General features: G+C 53.8%; 1 protein-coding gene across 1 annotated transcript in view; it reads right to left on the minus strand.

Annotated features, from left to right (window-relative positions):
- The window catches only part of KMT2C (lysine methyltransferase 2C), a 204,599-nt gene that overhangs the window by 49,844 nt on the left and 140,090 nt on the right, over window positions 1-14,665 (minus strand). Inside the window, 9 exon segments of the mRNA XM_036011061.1 lie at window positions 2,720-2,781; window positions 2,784-2,849; window positions 5,866-5,985; window positions 7,643-7,774; window positions 10,455-10,667; window positions 11,530-11,595; window positions 12,109-12,218; window positions 13,121-13,285; window positions 13,614-13,795. Of these exon segments, the coding sequence (XP_035866954.1) occupies window positions 2,720-2,781; window positions 2,784-2,849; window positions 5,866-5,985; window positions 7,643-7,774; window positions 10,455-10,667; window positions 11,530-11,595; window positions 12,109-12,218; window positions 13,121-13,285; window positions 13,614-13,795 (1,116 nt within the window).

A 14,665-nucleotide genomic window follows, 5' to 3' on the forward strand; every position in this document is an offset into this window, starting at 1 on the left:
GGGACACCTGGGAACCCGCCCTCCCACCCTCACTGTAACCCAGCAACTCGGGCCCGGCCTGGCTTCTGCGCCGCGGTCTGCCTGCAACAGGGGCCCCGTGCGGAGGGCAACTCTGCAGCACTGGCCAGCACGGAGTGCGCTCTTCTCGCCAGAGACGCACACGCGGGAAGGGTTCGCTGGAGCGTGCCTAATGCCCAGAACTGAGACCTGCCTTGAGGTCCGTCAGAACACACAGAACTAAACAAATTATAGACACCCGTGCAGCACAGCAATTTCTAAAAAGGGTGTAGAGCTATGATGTCAAAGAAAGGCTCTAAAGCACAGAATTTAAAAAAGCAAGTTAAGTGTGTGCCCAGCTGAACATAAAGTACAAACCAAAACTATTTGGACTGAGCAAAGATAAATCATAATAAAAAAGTTACAAATGGAGAAACTAGACTGTGAACAAAGCTAACTTTGGACAGAAAAGGGGTAGGGGGGCTGGTTTGTGAGGTCTTCTGGTAGAGGTCCATGGCCCATTTTATTTAAGATTTTCACATTTAAAAAAAATCTTTTTAAACATTTTTAATTGTTGTTCCAGTGCAGTTTTCTTCACATTCTTTAAATTAATGAGTTGTTTGACTATGAAAAAAAAACCCCCTGAAAATCCATAAAGCTAAGTCACTGGATAGGAGATAGGTTTGCTTCTTCGAGTTTTAGAGTTCTTTTATTTAAAAACTTTGGTATACGTTTGAGAAATCTGAGACCACAATTAGCAAGGTTTTTTTCTTTAAGTGACTCGGACAACTGTATTTGTATGTATGAGAAACTGTGACACTGTCATGAAATTGGTGGGTTTTCATTTCTGGTGGCCCCACAGGGCTCTGACTTCATCACATGTCAGTGACCCCAAGGGCCACCTGCAGACCTCACGGGGGCGCCACCGCGACTCAGCAGCGGCTGCCTACACATTTCCACTGGGCAGACTCTACAATCACTTGTATTTTATTTGGCACCGTTGTAATTAATAAAGAAACACTGGAAAACATTAATAAATTTCTAGTGGATTTCTGTCACCGTGTATTCTGCCCCCCTACCCCCCGTCGATGGGGGAAAAACTACAAGTGCTACCACAAGATGCCCAGGAAAGATCACCCTCACAGACGCTCCCTTTACTTCTTTCACTGCCCCCCCCCCCCCCCCCCCCGCAAGAAACAAGCTGCTACTACACCACTCAGCTGGGCAGGTGAATACTGAAGCAGGAACCAGGAAATCAGATCCTCCTACTAATGTATGCAGCAATTGGTTTCCACACTTTCTTTAGCAGCTAAAGCAAGCTTCCTAAATACAGATCACACTCTGTGGGAGGGGGTGGGGGAGGGGAAGGAACACCTGGTCTGCTCAGTGCCAGCAGGAAGGGCTCTCCAGAGCGCAGTGGAGGGGACAGGAGACACTGACAATAGCGTGCAGAGAACCTAAACAAAGGGGTCTCTCTCCTGACCAGTAAAATGGCTGTTACATATTTCCAAAATGGACAAAACTGGGATAAATGGATGTATAATGGGAAATAAAATATCACTAAGGACAGTAAGTAAAACAGAGTCGGACACTGTCTACTCAATTCTGATTTAATCTCGGCGTTTCTGGGCAGTGGGTGTGGCCACAGCATCACAGGGTAGGATGCTGGGCATGCAGACGGTGAACAGGACCACACGGCCCACGGGCGCCGGCGTAGCCCCAACCAGGGCTCGCCAGACTTGGCACTCTGACGCAGACACTGCGCCTGGGATGGTGGCTGTTTGACAAAGTCCACTCGGACACGTCACCACACTCTGACTTCAGTGACTGCGCCCAAAAGGGTTCTCTCTCCCAAACACACACAACTCTTCACTCAAGCAGTTAACGTTTACACTTCTTGTACAGGAGGGGATGAACAACACACTCAGGAATGTGGAATCAGCTCGAGGACGGGCAAGGTGTCGGATCCCGGGCCCTGTGGTCCATGTTCACCAGAGGGGCTGCCAGCTGTCTGCTTTCACGTAGTTCACACTACTGATACAACTTCTCCCCCTAGAAGGGCCTTCTCCTGCTTAACCCTCCGGCTCACCAGGCCTCCAACAGCAGTCAGGGGCTGGTCAGCGAGGCTGCAGCTCTGGCTGCCAACCGGCCGTCCTCACTCGGGGACCCTGTTCCTGCAGCCCAGAGCACTCACGTGGGCGCTGTGGCGTGTCTGAAACCTGCCACCCCAACTGTGCAGTCGGGGGCACTGACCTCTCTTTCGCTGGCGTGTGGGACAAAAATGACCACAGCCAACGCAACATAAGCCTGGTGGGAACGCATCAAAATTACAGCTCATTTGCATGTGTCAGGTCAGCAAAGACACGTTTCTGGTGTGCCGCAGAGTCGCCGTGGCGTCTGCAGTGTCCCCAGGACAAGAGAGAGCACAGTGCCCTGTGCACCTGCTTCGTGAGAATGTGCCTCCTGCAACCCGGGAGTGTCCTTCTCTATCTGATGAAATACTCAGAAGTGAAAAACTGGGATTAAAAAGAACTTTGTGGAACGTACCGAAGCACAAGAAAGTAAACATTAATTGTTAGGAGCCCTGGAACGTTAAAATAGCATTTACAATAACCAATTAAAAACAAGTAAAGTAACAGAATCAACAAACCTGTTTTTCAAAACTCAATATACATTTCTTTCATTAACAATCTATGAAATGTAACGTAAAGTGAAATATTACTTGTAAATAGGCAGGGAAAGTTTCTTCAAGCTTGTTTTTCCTTTTCCGGTATCTCTTCTTTATTTTTCAGTGTTCTCAGTAACCGACACAGACTCGTCAACCAGAGCATCCGGTAACTGCTCGCTCCACCCTGGAAAGAGCCATCGGGTATATGAGCACGGGGTAGTTCAGACGTGTGTAAGTTTTTACATAGTATCACAGAAAATTCCCTCTCACGTCTTCAGTGTTGGCATGTTTCCTACCGTCTCTTAACGAGTGCCTCCCTGTACCCAAAGCAGAAGCCTGTGTTTTTCCTTTAACTGCAACATTTTGTTAAAATCTAAAAAGTGAAATTGCCCAGTGCTGATATGATACGTCTGGGCAAACGGCTACTCCTACGTGACTAGTTTAGCAGGAACAGCATCTTTGTGCAATTTAATGGGAACAGGCAACAAAAGGCCTTTCAGAAACGTGTGTCCTTCTCTCCGGCAGATCCAAGGTATGGGGTTTATAGCAAATTAGCGTGTGTGATACATGCATACTGTAACAGCTGACAGACTAAGAATGTGCTCATCAATGAGTGATGGTCAACCTTCGGACAGAAATGGAAACAGAAAGCTCTGGAGGACGCAGTCCGCCAAGAACAAGAGCACCCCTCACACAGGCAGCGAGCACTTCCGTGGCGCTCCTGCTACTACGTGGCCCCCTCTGAAAATCAGGGGGCGGGGGAGCCACTTTCGTTGCCAGAATTCACAGGTACACTGACTCTTCCAAGAATGACTAAAGACAGCCCTGGCTGGTGCGGCTCAGTGGACTGAGCACGGGCTGTGAACCAAAGGGTCGCCGGTTTGATTCCCAGTCAGGGCACGTGCCCGGGTTTCAGGCCAGGTCCCCAGTGGGGGGCATGTGAGAGGCAATCCTCTCTTTCTCTCTCCCTTTCCCTCTCTCTAAAAATAAATGAATAAAATCTTTGAAAAAATAATAAAATAAAAATGACTAAGAATGATGAATAAATATTTTTAAACAATCTGTATTGTAATGGATTAGTAATCTAGCCAAAAATGAAGAATCCTCAAAGACCAAAAATTAAAGTAAAACAAGAACCACAGAAATTACGGAAGAATTAAGTGAAACTCTGAAAACGTGCTAAAACTCGGTGACCCTGCACTCGTTTCCGCAGCCTCGTGAGGAACGGGACGCCAGACCAAGGTTAAGGTCCGTCTGCGGGGCGGAGGAGCCCCGAGCAGGGCTGGGGGGGCCGGGGCGGGATTCGGGGGGCGGCACCCGAAGGGGTCCCGGCGGCTCAAGCCGGCCGGCCGGACCCACGCCCTCCCGCGTCCCCTCCCCCCGCAGCAAAGGGAACGGCTTGCCGCTTTGTCACAGCACGGGGCGCTACACGGAGCGGCGAAAGAGGAACGTCTCCCGCGACAATCCGACCGCTTCCTGTTGGCCCTAACGGGTAAGACGCCCGAATGTACACGGCAGCGGCACCGGCGGGCCCGAAAACCTCAGCCCGAGAACCGCGCTCCGAGGAGTCCCGGGGCGGCGGCGCCGCCTCGAGTTCCCGGTCCGGCACACACCGAGGTTCCCCGAGATGACTGGCCCCCGTCCACCCCGCCTGTCGGGGAGTGCACGCCTCGCTCTCCAGAACACACACTCACAGGGGCGCGGAACCGACGGTCACGCGTGGACAGGCCTGTCCGCCACACGACACCCGGTAAGGGAGGCCGAGCGGAGCCAGCCACAGGCCCCAGCGACCCGCACCAGTCAGAGGGAGAGGGAGAGGGAGAGGGAGAGGCGGAGGGAGAGGCGGAGGGAGTCAGAGGGAGATGAAGACTCCTCGAAGAGGAAAGGGAGCGGGAGGAAACGGCGGCGGGGAGGGAGGGAGGGAGGGGACTCCGGGGAGGGAGGGAGGGAGGAGCGGGCGTGGAGGGAAGAGACAGCGTGGAGGGAGGAGCCAGCGGGGAGGGAGGAGACTCCGGGTTGGGAGGAGCGGGCGTGGAGGGAGGAGACTCGGGGTTGGGAGGAGCCAGCGTGGAGGGAGGAGACTCGGGGTTGGGAGGAGCCAGCGTGGAGGGAGGAGACTCGGGGTTGGGAGGAGCCAGCGTGGAGGGAGGAGACTCCGGGCAGGGAGGGAGGAGCCGGCGGGGAGGGAGGGAGGAGACTCCGGGCAGGGAGGGAGAAGTCGGTGGGGAGGGAGGAGCCGGTGGGGAGGGAGGGAGGAGCCTGCAGGGAGGGAGGAGACTCCGGACCTGGCTGCGGAGGGAACCACCGAACTGGCGCCTTTCTGTCGGTTCGGAAAAGGGGACAATGCAAAAGAATTAAAAACTCAACAGATGCCGCAGACGAGGAGAATACTGCACTAAGAGAACTGAAATTGTTTAAAGGAGAAAATAAAGAGAAAGAGATGGAAAACACAAAAAACAGTTTCACTGCACATACCACACTGCGAACCTGGGCCTTTCATAGCCTGTCAGAGACTTCTTCCGACTGCTTGGGGTGCTGCTGGCTTTTAAAAACGTGCAGCGGTTCCCGTCATTAACCCAGAGGTCAAAACCCCACCTCCTGACCATGGAGGCGCTCTGTTCGGAGCACACGCTGCAAACCGCACCTGTCCTCCCCGAGCCCCACGGAAAGCATCTCCCGCACAGAGGCGCATGCACCCCGACCACAGCGATGACGTCAGCACCGCTTTCTCACGCTGTGGCTCTCGCAGTGATTCAGCTTTCTCTGACACTCCAAGACGACAGACTATTACTTGGAAGAGGTATTTCTAAAACAATATGCAATTTTGTTAAGAATTGCCAGGTTACCCTATTCCTTTCAACTACACTGTCTACAAGTTTCCAGTTTCAGGCTGAGCAGTGGAGGCCGTCAAAGAAAGGCCTGTGGAGAGGCGGCCGAGAAGGGCCGAGTGCATGACTAAGTGACTCGGTGTGGAACCACCTGTACGGACACAGGGAAGAAGGGAGCTCATTTGCAGGCCGTCAAAGGAACAGTGCCTGTGGGGCTCCAGGCACTTCCGTGGCCGCCCAGTTCCTGCACTGTAGGCGAGCTCAGTCCGCAGGCACCGGCCCCTGGGATCACGGTGGTGACCCTGTCGGGGCCGTTCCAGTCCGCAGTGACGCCAACACTACATACGGGCTTCAACAAAACAGAACCCATACCGTCCTCTCTGCCAGGCAACTGCTCAGAGACGGAGCCGGAGGAGTCCTTCCTGATCACGGATCTCTTGGCTTTCCCTTGCCCGGTTCGACTTCTTTGCCGCACCATAAATCCGCCGATACCTGAGCAAAAGAAGAACTGGGTCACTTAGTAAATAACCAACTTCTCACAATGTTTCTACAGTGAAGAAGGCGAAACTGCTTAGTCTTCCAGACTGAAGCATTTTACAGATTCAATATGGGCTAATTTAAACAATTTTCATTTTAATGCAAAATTACATGAGTTTGGAAATGCACAAATAAAAGAGGTTAAAGCTATTGTTACCTCATCACTCAGTAGCCGAAACAGAGATAAAAACTCATTAAGGCAGCAAGACTGCACGCCTTTCCTCCTGTCCACGTCCAAGTAAATACTCCTTAATTAACAAATGCTAGCAACTCACATCTCATTGCTTAACGTTATTTGTATATTAGCTGAGGGAGAAGAGAGACCAAATACTGACTAAACTACTAGATAATCCAAAGAAAATTCAAATGACTTTGGGGAAAAGTGTCTGCGGACCCCGGTGAAGGCCCTCAGACACGAGGCTCTCCCTGCCCTGCAGGTGAGCGCACGGGGCCTGGGGCGGGGCACTGGAGTTCTGGCTACTACTGGACTTTGGGCAGTTTATGTAACTGTTCAGTGCTCGAGACCCCTCCCTGTAAACAGTGGTAATGTAATGCAGCTCCGCGCACCTACGAGGACAGAATGATACATTCACAGATAAGAAATGCTTAGAATATTGCCTGACACACACACAATGCCAAATGCCACCAGCTCTTGTCCTATGGTCCAGAAGTCTCACAGCACACTTTGTGACCTACTGGGTCAGCCACTTCGAGGGATGGATGACTTCCACGTAAGGCGGAGAGGAAAAAAACTAAATATGAGTCCCCAGAAGGAATCTGCAGTGTCTAAAAAAAGTGAGTGTCCATTCATAAGCCTCATCATCAGGAAGAAACGAAAGCACTTCGAACAATGATGTGGCTGGCACTCATCTGGGTCCTCACAGGTGGCCTATGGGAAGGAAGCTTAGCTTCTAAGGCCCCGCAGGATGCACACACAGTGAGGAAGTTCTTCCCCACACATCGAAAGGTAGGTTAGGTCTCTCTTACCAATAGGGTAAGCAATCAGAAGAATAAAGACTTAAGTGATTCAAGTTAATACCTCACTGAGTACTAAAAAAAATTAAAAACTGCCTTTAAAAAGCCTACAAGTCTGTATTGTGATATTTTCAATAACTTTTTCGAATAGAGCAAATAAAATTTGACCAGGAAGACAGCTCTCTCTCCACGCCCCCCCACGGCTGAAGGAAGACAGTGATGTTTCACCGCCGCACTACTAACAGGTCTGTAAGGTTTAGAAGGCGTAAGAGCCCTAACACATCACCTTCTTACTGTGGATTTACGGTTACTCCAGTGTGGACACAAAAGCAAGTTTAAAAAATAAGAAAACAGCCACCCAGTAAGGCATTTAATGAAGTGGGTAACATTTGGGATGAGGCATTAAATAATGACTTATGGTGAAGTACCACACATTCGACCTCAGGAATTTGTCACCTAAAAAGCATATTCAAATCGCTTAGTCCTTTAGTTTTAACATTCAAGTTTCAGTTTACTGAGTGGCTGAGAAGCCATATCTCATCTGCTTGTTTAATTACAATTGGAGCCCTTGCTATTATATTTCCCCTAAACTAACTAAATTTTTATTAGACAGAAACATCCCGTGCAGGCCCTGCACCTGGTCGGTAAGGTTTCCTTTTCCTCTTTTTGACGCCCTCCGTTCCTTCCACGCCCTTGGTTTCCTCATCCGCAGCCTCCCGTTCGGGACTGGATTCCGACTTCCCGTCACAATCCATGATGAGTTCTCCTTCTGGAAAAAAGTCCATGCACAGACAAACTTGGGAAACCCCATCAGAGCATAATTCCTATGACACAGGAGACACAGAGCAGAGTGGCCGCGGCGCCCCACCGACCCCGAGTCCCAGTGGACAGGAGCCGTGTAGCAGAGATTACCGGTCAGGTCCCCAAATGGCCGCAGAACGCGTGCTGCCTAACGCAGCGACCCCAGGACACGAAGCCTCCTCATCAGGGAAGGGGAATCAACACAGAGAAAATGCTCAAAAAGACCATTTTCGATCAGTCTGCATTGTTGTCATTTCCCTGCTTTTGGTTGTGCCTTCAAGCCCAGGGCCCCGAGGCCTGCTCTGCAGCCTCCCCCTCCCTTCTGAGACCCAACCAAGGCTGTCACTGGGTGTCACTCAGCTCCTGAAACACTTGGTCTCCAGAACGGAACTACTGACTCCAGACAAACTGACTCCAGACAAACCGCCTCCGGCCCCGTGGTCACAACAAGGCCCCGATGCGGGAGCGGCATGCGAAGAACAGCGCCCTTCCTCAGTGCTGCCGCACAGAAGCCGGGGAGGACCTGCTTGGGGCTTGTCACGCGTTTTGTTTTGGAAAGGGTAAATAATCTCACGGTTTGAAAATCAATGTGCACTATGAAGACACCTCCCCAGTTCTGTGCGACGCAGCACTGCCTGGGTTTGCCCGTGGAGCCGCTGTGCAGACAGCATCCAACCGGCCTGCACGCGAGAGCCCTTCGCTGTGCCCCGGCCGACTGGGTGGCACCTCCCAGACGCACGGACCACCAAGCACCACATCACTCGGCTCCTAAGTCCACACTTCTGCGTAGCTGCACGTCGGCCACACGTAACCACCAGGGGGCTCTTCTCCCAACCCCAGAGACCCGACACACGGCACTGGAAGGAAACACGGGGTGAGCGGGCAGAGCAGCAGGAGCATCCGACAGACACGCCCATTCTAAACCGAGGCGCTCTCTGCAGCCGTCTCCTAACCCACCTCCCGCCCCCTCGAGGGCCTCAGAGTGCGCATCGAGGATCAGTGCCCCTCTGAGAATACTGGGTTGGCCGACAGTCCTTTGTCTTGTTCCATGCACTAACCACAGTAGCACTCAGTTGTCTTTAAACTCACTCGAAACAATTTTGTTAGATTGTATCGTGACAGCTGTCACATCAGTGTGCATTAAAAAACAAAACAAAACATCAAAACTGGCAAATTTTTGCGTGGCCACTTTAGTAAGAAAATAAGCAACACTTTCAGCATGTTATGCTGTATTAAAGAAAGGTAAAAACAGAAAGATTCGTGCAGTGAGCGGAGAAGGTGCTGTGACTGGTCAAATGTGTCAAAAGTGGTTTGTGATGTTTTGTGCTGGAGACATCTCGCTGGACGATGCCCCTTGGCTGGGTAGATGAGTTGAGATTGATAGCAATCCAACTGAAACACTGAGAACAATTAACTTTTTAACATGTGGGAGATGGCCAACATACTCAATATCTCCAAATCAATCAAGTTACTGGTGAAAATAGTGTGTCTTTTACTTACTTTGTGGGAAAAGACATGGGGACGTTTTGGGCAGCCCATGGAAACCAGCCCACGCACACAGTGAATTCAGCTCCGCGAGTGGCACCTGGCCCTGCCCGCTGTGCCGGCCACTCCCCGCCACTCCACTCCCCTCCGCTCTGACCCCACCAGCTCCTCGCCGCCCCTCTGCTCAGTCTGCAGGGCACACCTGGCTGCACCACACTCCTCGCTCGTGCTGGGCACAGGCACATGGGGCCTTTGCACGGGCTCCCTCCCTGCCCCTCCCTCAGCTCTCTGAAGTCTGTGCTCAGGTGCCGCTCTGGTTCACCTGACCCCCTCACCCCGTGTGCACCCCCAATCCTTCCTCTATCTTCTCCACAGCAGTTGCCGAATGCATTACAATCAGCGTGCCCATCGCTACAGATCTCAGCAGTGCTTCCTCCTAACACTAAAACCGAGCTCCACGCACGGGGAGCTTCAAGCACTGATCCAGCAGGCGGCACGCCGGAGCGCCCGGCACCGCTCAGGGCAAAGGCAGGAAAGAACAAACGCGATGACCGCTCTGTTTCTGCGTCGACTGCAAGAAGAGGACCACCCTACAGGCAGGCAAGCCCGTGGCCATCTGCTTCACAGACGAGGGAACACGCAACTCCTCCTGAATGCAGTACGCACTACTAAAAACGGTCTCGCTGTCCTGAGAACTCCGCTGGGAGAGTCCCGGCACCAGGACAGAGCAACGCTCACAGAGTTCAGGGCGGACACCCGTGACCATGCAGGCACACCGGACGACTGAGGACAGCGCACCCATGTCTGGACAGGAGTGCGCACTCCCCCCCCCCGTGGCTCTCACTCAGCCATGGTGTCCCAGCTCACGGCCCGCCACCCAGGACGCTGGAGCCCCCAGCCGAACTTTCCCATCCGTGACCCTCGAGCACACGGGGCTCTGGGAAGTTTCCGTGACGCAGCTCTGCGCTAAGGTCACGAGAAAAGGGAGGGAGCCCTCAAAGGCAATGTCGAAGACGACCACCCACTCGTAAAGGACAGGGGCCACATCGAGGGCAATCAAGGCCAGTGGCATCTGCCCTTAAGAAACCCCTCGCACTGTCAAAGCCACGTCACACGCCTTCGCTCCCGCAGACACACTGGGGTGGGGGGAAGGCTGGGAGCACCTCGACTGTCGTCCATCTCCCCGTCCCGGGAGTGCTCGGACTGCGGGTCGGGCGGGGTCTGCAGCACGGCCACGCTGTTCTGGTTGATGATCTTCAGCTTCAGCTTGGGTTTGGACCGCTTTCTCCTCGGGGCGGCGGCGATGAGGCTCTGCAGCTGCGTCATCCCCGACTCGGTCAGGCACACGCCGTCCTGGGTGTACGTCTTGGGCGGATCTGAAGTGACAACACCCAAGGGTACAGACTAAAGCCTGCGCTTTAACTCTGGGAAGTCCCATGAACAATACAAAGCACCTGCGTGCCCAGGGAGTGTGACTCTGACAAAACAGTCACTGACGAAATGCACGAACAATGCACAGTCAACTAAAAAGTTTAAGAGTCACTGGCCAAACTTCAAGTTACAGGCAGAAAGACTGTGCGTTTTCCAGCGACAGCCCCCCAGCACCTCCCTGCACAAGCATCAGGGCCGGGCGTCAGAAAGGAGGCGGCGGCACTGAGGACCACACTGCCATCTCTCAGCCTCGACCCATTTCCCTGGGGACCCTGCCAGACCTAAGGGGGAGGGCCAGTTACGCAGGAGAAACCATGACACTCCAGAAGCCCAACTGGAAAGCAAAGTATAGATACGATCATGTATAGGAAGAGGTGTACACAAGGAGAAACCCTGAAATTTCTAAATCCACGGAACTGTTCATCAGAACAAGTTCTGAACTGTCCAAATACTTTTGTATGAGGTGATACCAAATAGAAGAACGGGAGTTTAATAAGAGCACCGTGTTAATCGCCACCCTAGGCTGATCTACCACAGGGAAACGCAACCACCGAGAAGTTCATTCCAAAGGCGTCTCTCAACGAGGCTGTGTGTTCTGCCAGCGAGGAACCGCGCACTGTAACGCGTCACTGAAAACACAGCCAGCAGGGAGCCGACGGTGGCTGTGTGAGCGCTGACTTTCTCGGCCAGCTGGGTGAGACTCGTGGGGATCCGGCCCCGCGGAAGCAGCAGGAGACGAGCACCTGCCCGTCGCCTGAGGAAGTGTGACCGGCATCAGGGAGCGCCCACCGAGCGCCCGGGCCTTACCGAGCTCTTTCGCCTTCGCGAGGGTCTGCACCACGAGGGAGGGGTCACAGCAGTCTGCGGAAGGCACTGGCGGGAGGGAAGAGGTCGCAGGGTCATTTTTTTGGAAGAGGTAAAATATATTTAAAATGTATCTATGAATGATTAAAATTTCTATTTCTATAACCATGTTACTGAAAGAAAAGTTTGGAGAGTAAGCCGAGTTTACAGGCCGTGTTTACAACAAGCCGGTGAAGGGCAGACGCATGCAAGAAGGAAAAACTGCTCAAGGCAGAAGTACCGGGTTTCCACGTCCTGGTAACAACCACACGGCTGTGAGTTGCAAAAGCAAAATTACATTTCATATCTAAAATATTCGCTTATTTTACTCTATGTAAGCCAACTGTTTTAGTATATCGAGTTGGAATAATAGGAGTTAATGTATAACAAAAGCAACTTAATTTCCATAAAATACTTGCTCCAACGACAGTTTCAGAGAAGGAAGAAGAATCAGAGTGCACCCCTCGCTGGCCACGACCGCCAGGTGCAGGGCCGCACGGGGCACAAGGCATGGGGCACGGGGCACGGTCTGCCACCCCTCACCATGTGACGTGGGCATGTAGGGTCGGCACATGCTGCAGTCGAAACCGGCGTCTGCCACGCCTTCCACCTCCTCTTCCGTGTTCAGGTTCTGGCACGCCGCGTGCATCCATCTGCAAAGACCGCATTTGTGCAGTCAGAACAGAATCTGGGAACGGTTTTAGCAGCAGGAGTTGGCAGTCTCCCAGCTCCCAGCCCCTGACCCTCAAACGCCCCCCTACCTGAGCCAAGCTCCCCTCTTGCCCTAGCCCTGCCCACCCACCCACAGAGACGCCCACAGCTGAGGCGGACCGGGAGTGGAGTCCTCGGAGGGAGGCAGAGCAGCCGTGTGCAGAGGCCGGGGTCACCGCAACGCTCCCACACTTCGGGCTCCGGAGGCCCGCCCAACAAGCCCATGGGACCTCAGCGATGCCCGGGGCACCACGGCCCGAGCCCCACGCAGTGCGACCGCCGTGGAGGAGCCCAGCGCAAGAGCTGCTGGACGGAAACCGGGACAGGCAAGGAGCCGCCCGGCCGCCGAACAGGGCAGCGTGGGCAGGGCCGTGAGGGGCTGCCACCACACACACACACACGGCGCTCATCGCTCACGGAGCGCGCCCTCACACCCCCTCCCAAAGCACTGCACCGTGAAGCAGTGCACTGACTACGTAGGGAGAGTGGGAGCTGGCATCTCATTCCCACACACTCATGCCCAGAGCTTTAAGGGAGAGAGAGTGAGAGGTTCCTTGTAAAATCCAGCGAGACACTCTGAACCCCCCCTAGAGAAACGCATACATGCACGCAGTAACTCTGCCCCATCTGATCTCCAGGGGCTCATAAACCCCCAAGAAGCCCCAGGTTAAAAACCTTTTGTCTGGAACTGAGACTACAAAACGGGAAACGTCCACAGGGATCGTGCTGACTAGCAACCTGGAAAGCAGACACGCTGCTCCCTCAACGTAAGAACAATTTGTCCCCTGCTCCCCCCCCCCCAAGGGAGGGGGAGCCCTCGGAGGGCGCGGCCAAGGCGCGGTACCTGTCGCACTGCCTGCACTGCAGGATGAGGTCCTCCTCGCGGTAGCTGCGGCAGCAGGCGGGGCAGCAGGACAGGCTGGCGCACGGGCCGCACTGCGTGTAGTTGTTCTGCCACTCGCACCGCAGCCCGGCCGACGTGGCCCCGCAGTGCCGGCACCACACACACCTGGAAGCCAACACCCCCCAAGATACAACTTTACTTACGGATTCAGGTCCTGCAAACCGAGAAGCTACCCACACACAGAAGAGGGGGAGACGGCTGAATGCGTATCAGAAACGCTTGACTAGCCGTCCGGACCATGGCAACTGTGTATCGTGCAATTAAGTGCGTGTGGCCAACTTTTTAAATTGTTGTTCAAGTGCAGTTTTGTCTTTTACTCCCAGCCCAGCCCACACCCCGCCCCCACCATATGTCTAACTCTTTAAAACCACAGCAACGTGGGGGAGTCCGAGCTGAGAGAGAGAGCAGCGTGGGAACCGCGGGCCCGGAGTACCATTTGCACTTCCAGCCGCCCTTGGGCACGGTCTGTAGGGGCGGGTCCAGGCAGTAGGTGTGGTAGCTGATGTCACAGTCGTCGCACAGCAGGAGCCGCCCGGGGTCGGTGGCCTTCCCACAGGCCTCGCACACCGTGCACTCCAGGCACCGCCAGCCTTTGCTGAGGACCACTTTAGTGATCTGGAAAGAGACGGCCAGTCACGCGATCTGTGCGTGAGCAGCGGGCACGACGGCCGCACACACCATGCAGACACATGTGGTGCCGAGGGGCCTGCACGCGGGAAGGAGGCCAGCAGCTCCCGAGCACCGACGGGGCCCGCACGGGCGTGGGCCCACTCACGCGCTTCTAGGGGTCCACCTTCTGGGCGGAGGGAGGTGCCTGCTGTAATACCCCCCTTGAGTCCATGCACCTAGCCGGTGCTGTGGGTTTTATGTCCACTGTGTGGGTGTGGTGCCTGGATTTTACAGGAATAAAAAAACGCTGCCCTGTTACTGTTAACGGAAGATTTAGAACGGATCCACACCGTTTCGCCTCGGTATTTCATGAATTCACACTTCTGAAACTTGGGAACACTGCAAAGGCACTTATACGTTAAAGTCAATACAAAAATGCAAATACACACACATACACACACGCACACACACACTAAACAAAAACAAACCCCAAACAAACCCCAAAACCGTGGGTCCCCGAGAACAATGTACGGTCTTGGAGGGCTTCGGTATAAAGCCGGGACGCTGGAAGTTCCCGCTCCCGCCTCTGTTCCCTCTCTCGGCCACCACGTCTTGGTTACTTTGAGAATCTCTGCAAGAGTCTGAGGATCCCTCCACTTCTGGGAAGTTCCTTAAAGCAGCCACATCCTGTAACTAGTAAGACTCCGAAACCAACGTGAAGACCTCACAAGACCAGAGTCCCCAAGACAGACGGAGGGCCTGCGCCCGGGACGGCAGCATTCAGACCGTGATGAGCAAGGAAGTCTGAGAGCGCCCTGAGAGGAACCGCAGCCAACCTATATTTCAGCAACCTGGGTCGGGAAGTTTCCAACTCCA

The sequence above is a fragment of the Phyllostomus discolor genome, chromosome 10, assembly GCF_004126475.2.
Source record: "Phyllostomus discolor isolate MPI-MPIP mPhyDis1 chromosome 10, mPhyDis1.pri.v3, whole genome shotgun sequence".
Taxonomy (NCBI): Eukaryota; Metazoa; Chordata; class Mammalia; order Chiroptera; family Phyllostomidae; genus Phyllostomus; species Phyllostomus discolor.